Source organism: Dasypus novemcinctus, chromosome 17 (genome assembly GCF_030445035.2).
Source record: "Dasypus novemcinctus isolate mDasNov1 chromosome 17, mDasNov1.1.hap2, whole genome shotgun sequence".
Lineage (NCBI taxonomy): Eukaryota > Metazoa > Chordata > Mammalia > Cingulata > Dasypodidae > Dasypus > Dasypus novemcinctus.
The window spans coordinates 91,611,532-91,619,932 of NC_080689.1; the positions used below are offsets into that span (position 1 = coordinate 91,611,532).

Here is an 8,401-nt window from a genome sequence, read left to right on the forward strand (position 1 = left end):
CTACTTCTTTCTTTAGTGTTCTTTTCTTTTCCTTCTATTTTTTCAATAGTGTTCATTCTTAGATTGGCAATTCTCTTATTATTTAACCACATAATTCTAGATACATGTGACAGCTTTCCCCAGGACAATATCCATCTATTTTCAGCTTCCTCTTTAAATTCATCCCGTGGATACCTGTTTCCAATTTTATGATTGAAGGATGAAAATTCTTAATTAACACTTAATTAACACACATCATCATCAGAATATAAAACTGGCAAAATCCCAGGCATTCTAATATTATTTATTTACCATCATCTAATACTTGAGGTAATGAAACAGCCAAATACACTGAGCACTCTTACCTGTATAAAAGCTCCTAACTCCTTACACTAACAATGTAGATAGCTCAGAATTGTCATTCAAGATATAATTATTTAATGTGTACTATGTCTAAGGCACAAAATAACTGCTTTCATTCTAGTTGGTGGAAACATAAAATCAGTTGTGTAAATAAATATTTACTATGTCATTTTTACTTTATTTTTAAAGGATCTTGAGATTACATATATATTACATCACAAATATAGTGTATTCTCATAAATTCTACCCTGTTTCCCACCCTTATTTCCCCTGTTAACTTCATCTTTCATTAGTGTGGCACACATGTTACAATTGATGAACATATTTTGAAAAGTTGCTACTAAGCATGGTCTACAATTTACATTTCGGTTTACACTTTGCACTGCACAATTTAATAGGTTTGACAAAATGTACAATAGTTTGCATCCATCATTGTGATACCATGCAGAACAATTTCCAATGTCCCCAAATGTCCTGTGTTACACCTAATCTTTCCTCTCCATCTCCTCAGAATCTCTGTCAAACACTAAGTTTCACTTTTGAAAGAAGGTCCACACATGCGTACATTAATATTGAGGGCTTGATATACTGATTTGCTTGCTTTTATTAGGCACTGCTTATGTACTTGAGAGATTTTTTTCCCCTCTGTGTGAGTATGTAGCAGGATCCCCAGAATGGGAGTTCAATATCTTTTTTGTTTATTGTTTGTGTCTCCATACAACTAGAAACACCTTTGACAAGATGAATACATTCATGTTCCACAGCTGCATGTACCATGTACACCCTAGGATATGTCCCATTATCCCCCCACTGCCAACTCCCTGCATCAGGGACCCTCCCCTGCCATCTTTGCTGAAAAAAAATTTCCCACCATTGTAGTTTCAGCCACAGACCTAGAAATCCCCAGAGTTCACTTGTTCTTTCCTACAGCGTTCTTCCCGATTCCATGGATAGTCTAACGCAGCACCCTACACTGATCGTCCTCTTCAAGCACCACTGACCAAACTCATATCTCTAAACCACCATCACCCCCCTGCACTGCCAAACCACACCCTTCCACCTTATCATTGGTTTTGCCCATATTGAGCATCAGCTAACCGTACTCTACTCCCTTTCTGACTCCTGATAACCTATCTTCCAGACTCTAGCTGAATGATCGCCCCAATTTGCTTAAGTCTTATCGGTGAGGTCATTTGATGATTGTCCTTCAGTACCTGGCTTACTTCACTCAATATAAGGTCTTCAAGATTCATCCATGTTATCCCGTGCGTTTATAGTGCATTCCTCCTTACAGTTGAGAAATATCCCACTGTACATATATATTACATTGTGTTTATCCATTTGTCTGTTGAGGGACACTGGGTTGCTTCCCTCTTTTGGCAATAGTGATAAGTGTCTCTATGAACATTGTGGGGATCTATCTCTTTTTGTCCTTGTTTCAAATCTTCTGAGTATAGACCAAGCAGTGGATTTCCAGATCATATGGAATACTAAGCATATAAAACACACTATTGAAAAAGTCTGAGAAATATGACTCTATAATTCCATGAGAAACAATATATGGTTAGCCCATTTATAAGCAACAATTTTCTCAGCTAGTATTTCTCCTAAAGGAGTACTAAATCTCTGCTTTATTGGGAAAGGGTTATGAGAAAAAAAATATTGATGTTGTCTGACAATGACTCCTATAATTTAGATAAATTAATATATTTTTGGGGATCTTAGGTCTCATCTCAAACCAATACATTACTAGTATTTATATAATGGACATCATTTTATAGGAAAGGAGAAATTCTTGTCAAAGGATTGAAAGTAAGATTTTGAAAACTGGAAGTGGAAATTTAAAAATAAAAGTCAGTTTCTCTTCAACTGTGCCTTCCTTCTTTGTCTATTTTCCTCACTTGATAGGACAGTTGACACTCTTGTAAGGAACTAATGCAGCTGGTGATTTTAAATTGAAGCTTATGCTCATTTACCATTGGGGAAATCCCTGGACTGTTAAAAAATATGCAAAATCTACTCTATGTTCTAAAAATTGAACAAGAAATTCTGAACAACAGCCCATCTGTTTACAACATGGTAAGCTGAATAATTTAAACCCACTGTTGAGAACTACTGCTCAGAACAAAAGATTCCTTTCAAAATGTTACTGCACATTGACAATGCACTCGGTCACCCAGAAACTCTGATGGTGTTGTACAGTGAAATTCATATCATTTTCATGCCTGATAGCACAACATCCATTTTGCAGTTCATGAATTGTGGAGTCAATTTGAATTTCAGGCCTTATTATTTAAAAATACATTTTATAAGACATAGCTGCCATAGACAGTGTTTTCTTTTCTGGATCTCAGCAAAGTAAATGGAAAAATTTCTGAAAATGATTCACCATGATACATGACATAAATTACATTTATAATTTGTGGGAGGAGTTGAAAATTTCAAAACTGACAGGACTTTGGAAGTTGATTCCAACTCTCATGAGAGTGAATTAACGTTGAGGTGAATTAACTGCAGATGGTGTGGATATGGAAGGAGAATTAGAGTAAGAAGTGGACCTGAAGATCAGATTGCACTTCTGCATCTTATAATAAAACTTAAATAGATGAAGACTTGCTCCATGTGAATGAGCAAAGAAATTGGTATCTTGAAATAGATTCTATTCCTGGTGAAGATTCTTCTCGAGTATACATGGATCATTCTCCAGAGAAGACTACATGCTTGGTAACAGAACAAGACTCAACAAATTTGGAAAGATTGAAATTTGCAAAATCTTTTCTCTGACCACAACAGAATGAAGCTGGGAATTAATAAGGGACAGGGAACCAGAAAAGGCACAAAGATATGGAATTTAAACAGCACACTCTTACACAGTCAGTGGGTCAAGAAGGAAATTGCATAAGAAATCAGTACCTACCTTGAAACAATGAAAATGAAAACATAACATATCAAAACCTATGAGAGAGACGCGAGGGAGCGTGGGCCTCGCGAGGCGGGAGGCACCGGGGCGCGGCTGGGCGGGTCCGAGGGCGGTGGCCGCTTCTTCACCAGCGCCCCGGGCGCAGAGGACCGCCGAGCTGGGGATGGGGAGGCCCGGGGCCCACCCCTCTCCCGGGCGCGCGTGCGGCTCCCGGGGCGCGCAGTGACGGCGGCGGCGCCCCTGCCCCACAGCGCTGAGGCCGCTTCGCCAGGCAGCCCGCGGCGGCGGCGGGCCGGACCGTGAGGAGCGGCCGGGACCCGGCGAGGCCTCGCTGACCCCGGCCCCGCGCGGCGGCCTCCCCGCTTCCGCCCCGGCCTCTCAGGCAGGAGCGTGCGCCCGGGCCCGGGGCCGCGGCTGCCCCAGGCCGGCCGCCCGCGAGTGCGCTCGGGCCCCGCGGGCCCCCGGTGCTGATCCCGGCCCCCTCCCCGCCCGCCCGCCCGCCGCGTGCCCCGCCAGGGAGGTGGTGGGCGACTTCGAGTACAGCAAGAGGGACCTCGTGGGACACGGGGCCTCGCCGTGGTCTTCTGGGGGCGGCACCGCCAGGAAACTGATTGGGAGGTAGCTATTAAAAGTATTAATAAAAAGAACTTGTCAAAATCACAAATACTGCTTGGAAAGGAAATTAAAATCTTAAAGGAACTTCAGCTTGAAAATATTGTAGCACTCTATGATGTTCAGGAATTCCCAACTCTGTCTTTCCGGTGATGGAGTATTGCAGTGGTGGAGACCTGGCAGATCATTTGCCAGCTAAGGGGACTCTCAGTGAAGATACCATCAGAGTGCATCTGCATCAGATTGCAGCTGCCATGAGAGCCCTGCACAGCCAAGGGATAATCCACAGGGGCATGAAACCACAGAACATCTTGTTGTCTTACGCCAATCGCAGGAAGTCCACTGTCAGTGGTATTCGCATCAAAATAGTGGATTTTGGTTTTGCTCGTTACCTACATAGTGATATGATGTGTGGATCCCCAGTGTATATGGCTCCTGAAGTTATAATGTCTCAATATTATGATGCTAAGGCAGGCTTGTGGAGCATAGGAGCAGTGATATATCAATGCCTAGTTGGAAAACCACCTTTTCAGGCTAATAGTCCTCAAGACCTAAGGATGTTTTACGAAAAAAACAGGAGCTTAATGCCTAGTATTCCTAGAGAAACATCACCTTACTTGGCTAATCTCCTTTTGGGTTTGCTTCAGAGAAACCAGAAAGATAGAATGGACTTTGAAGCATTTTTAGCCATCCTTTTCTTGAGCAAGTTCCGGTAAAAAAATCTTGCCCAGTTCCAGTCCCCATGTATGCTGGTTCTGTCTCTGGAAGCTCCTGTGGTAGCTCCCCATCTTGTCGATTTGCCTCTCCACCATCCCTTCCAGATACGCAGCATATTCAGGAAGAAAACTATCTTCCCCACCATTGGGCCCTCCCAACTACCTACAAGTGTCCAAAGATTCTGCCAGTACTAGTAGCAAGAACTCTTCCTGTGACATGGATGACTTTGTTTTGGTTCCACTCAACGTCTCTCAGACCACTCATATAATATGCCAATGGGAACTGCTGGCAGACGTGCTTCAAATGAATTCTTGGTGTGTGGAGGGCAATGCCAGCCTACTATGTCACCTCACAGTGAGACAGCACCCATTCCAGTTCCTACTCAGATAAGGAACTATCAACGCATAGAGCAGAACCTTACATCTACTGCCAGCTCTGGCACAAATCTCCATGGTTCCCCAAGATCTGCAGTGGTACGAAGGTCTAACACCAGCCCTATGGGTTTCCTCCGACTGGGACCCTGCTCCCCAGCTCCAGCAGACACAGCACGAACTGCTGGACGAAGACTCTCTACAGGGTCTTCCGGGCCTTACTCTCCTTCTGCTTTGGTGGGTGCGGTTCCTGAGCAGTTTGCGCAGTGCTGCTGTGGGCGTCCTCAGGGCCATGAATCCAGGAGCGGGAACTCCTCAGGTTCTCCAGTGCCACAGGCTCACTCGCCACAGTCTCTCTTATTGGGTGCTAGACTGCAGAGCGCCCCTACCCTCACCGACATCTACCAGAACAAGCAGAAGCTCAGAAAGCAGCACTCTGACCCCGTGTGCCCCTCCCAGGTGCGGGCTGGGTATAGCTACTCCCCTCAGCCCAGTGGGCTGGGCAGCCAGGGAACCTCTCCCACCAAACACATGGGATCCTCTCCTGGAGTTCTGACTGGTTCTTTAAAACTCCTCTACCAACAATCATTGGCTCTCCAACTAAGGCCACAGCTCCTTTCAAAATCCCTAAAACGCAAGCGTCTTCCAACCTGCTGGCCTTGGTTCCCGGTCAGGGGCCAGCTGAAGGGCTGCCTGAGGATGGCAGTGACCCGCGGGAATGCTGCAATGTCCCCTAGCGCAAGGCAGCGAGAGGCAGCGACCCGAGCAGCACGGCAAGGCCGCCTTCGGCAGATCTGGGAAATTATCAGATCCACAAGTAAAGGCATCCTTAGGTGGTCAGCTACATCAGGGTAGCACAGACAGTTTAAATACAGAACGACCAATGGACATAGCTCCTGCAGGAGCCTGTGGTGCGGTGCTGGCACCTCCTGTTGGAACAAGTTCTCGGGCTGCCCTGCTCACGGTAGGGTCCCCTCCACACAGTGCCACGGCCCCCGCTTGTACCCACGTGGTCCTTCGAACGAGAACAACTTCAGTGGGATCCAGCAGCCCTGGAGGCTCCCTCTGCTCTGCCAGCGGCCGCGGGTGTGTGGGCTCCCCGCCCGGGCTGTGCTCGGGCTCGTCCCCTCCGGGAGCAGAGGCAGCCCCCAGCCTGAGATACATGCCTTACGGTGCTTCACCCCCCAGCTTAGAGGGGTTCATCACCTCTGAAGCCCCTGACCTGCCTGAGGAGACCCTGATGGAGCGAGAACACACAGACACCCTCCGCCACCTGAACGCAATGCTGATGTTCACGGAGTGTGCGCTGGACCTCACGGCCGTGCGGGCCGGGAACCCAGAGCTGTGCACATCTGCCGTCTCATTGTACCAGATCCAGGAGAGCGCCGTTGTGGACCAGATCAGCCAGCTGAGCAAAGACTGGGGGCGGGGAGAACAGCTGGTGTTATACACGAAAGCAGCACAGCTGCTCGCAGCTTCTCTGCATCTCTCCAAGGCCCAGATCAGGTCCGGGAAACTGAGCCCATCCACGGCGGTGAAACAAGTTGTCAAAAATCTGAATGAACGATATAAATTCTGCATCTCCGTGTGCAAGAAACTTACAGAAAAGCTGAATCGCTTCTTCTCTGACAAACAGAGATTTATTGGTGAAATCAACAATATAACTGCAGAGAAACTCATCTATAACTGTGCCGTAGAAATGTGCCGTAGAAATGAACCATTTCATCAGCAGACTGAAGATATTGTATATCGCTATCATAAGGCAGCCCTTCTTTTGGAAGGCCTAACTAAGATTCTACCGGACCCTGTGGATATTGAAAATATACATAAATATAAATCTAGTATTGAAAGAAGGTTGTCAGCACTCTGCTACAGCCCCGGGACCATGTGAACAGTGGTTTGTCCCATTGCCTAGTCAGTGAGAATGTGAGATGATACATTTGGGATTACAGCATGGGTTCTCTTGCCATCCCCAGGAAACTATAGTTTCTTCACTGGTGACTACCAAAGAACAGCAGTGATTTCAAAAAGGAAAAACAATCCCAAAACTACATATTTGTAGGAAATCTGCCTTATCGGAGAAGTTGTCCATTCCCTTTTTCTTTGTGGATACAGAAGCAAGAGTATTCCACTTGGCTCTCAGTTTGAACGTGGTAAATAAATATACTTTAAAAAGTAGAATGATCATTACCGTTATTCTTAAGAATAAGAGTGAAGCAAAGTGAGTGGCTCTTCCCTCAGCTCACCAGAGTGTTGTGTGAAATTCCACACAGATGGGAATGTTGGGAATGAGTTTGCCTTTCTCCTAGACTCCTAGACAATTCCTAAGGGATGAGAGTAAAACTCCACATCTCACCCAAGCAGTTTAATATCTGGGGTCATTTTGTCTAAATCAGAGTGTGCCTCCTAAAATAGCTTACCAAGAAATAGCTTAAGAAGAATCGAAAGATGGCTCATGGAAGAAATTTTGAAATCTTCAGTTTGACCTAATGTGGATGCATTAATCTTCTAAAATATTTCATATTGCACTAATTTATTAAAACAACTGTGTATTGGATTTTGCAATTTAAAACTAAATGATGCACAATGGACTTGTTTAAAATATTTTACTTGATATATATATAATTCCCTTTCCAGAATTCAGATGTACTCTCTAGTGAACTTTTAAATGGTAAAAACTTGTATTCATGTGAACCTTTGCATATATATATTTTTTAACTTCTTCATCTACAACTACAGATTTTGTCAGTAATATTTTGAGTTGCTGATGTTTGCTTTTGGTTACATTTTAAAATGTGCATGCAGAATGTGCATTGATACCTATGACCTCTAGGTTTCTTAAAGGCTAGGTTTATTTGGGCAGTATTAGAACAAATATCATAAATTGAGAGACCCTCTCAAGAATTCATATAGGGCCAAAACAGAGTTGGTGATCTAAATGCTTATTAGTGATGTGGCCTTTCTCTATAAAGTTAGTGAAAAATGAGGTTTATTTTTAAATGAAGTTGGTTTTCTCTTAGGAAAATGGGCAGCTCTCTCCAGCCTGAAGTGTTTTCATGTCAGTCCTGACAGTTCACCAAATAGCTAGTCATGGAGAATGCAGGCACTTAACATCCCTCCAGAAGTGATTCCAACATTGTATACTACTTTGTTTCTTTTACTTACCTGCTTGAATACTTGAATAAACCATCCTCCACTTTTAACCCTTTTATTTGATTCCTTAGATGACTTAATGTGAACTCTGACAAATTGCACATGCGCTCTTTGGCGTTCATCTAATTTTAGTGTTCTGATGAAAACCAACAAAGACAAACCAGTTTTTTCCTTTACATTGTCAAAGTAATGTAATTTTTACCTGATTTATCTGTATGAAATTCAAGCAGTTAATTTGAACCTTTATTTATATGATATTTGTATTTTTAGATCTTTAATACAGTGT

The 8,401-nt window shown here is 44.1% G+C and overlaps 1 protein-coding gene across 1 annotated transcript; it reads left to right on the top strand.

Moving 5' to 3' along the window:
- Positions 1-3,033: 3,033 nt before the first annotated feature.
- LOC101431310 (serine/threonine-protein kinase ULK2-like) lies at positions 3,034-6,853 on the top strand. Its single transcript, XM_071208679.1, is given in 9 exon segments — positions 3,034-3,066; positions 3,534-3,831; positions 3,834-4,004; positions 4,007-4,549; positions 4,552-4,712; positions 4,715-4,971; positions 5,055-5,421; positions 5,568-5,682; positions 5,685-6,853. Coding segments are annotated over 9 exon segments (3,114 nt in total).
- The last annotated feature ends 1,548 nt before the right edge of the window (positions 6,854-8,401 follow it).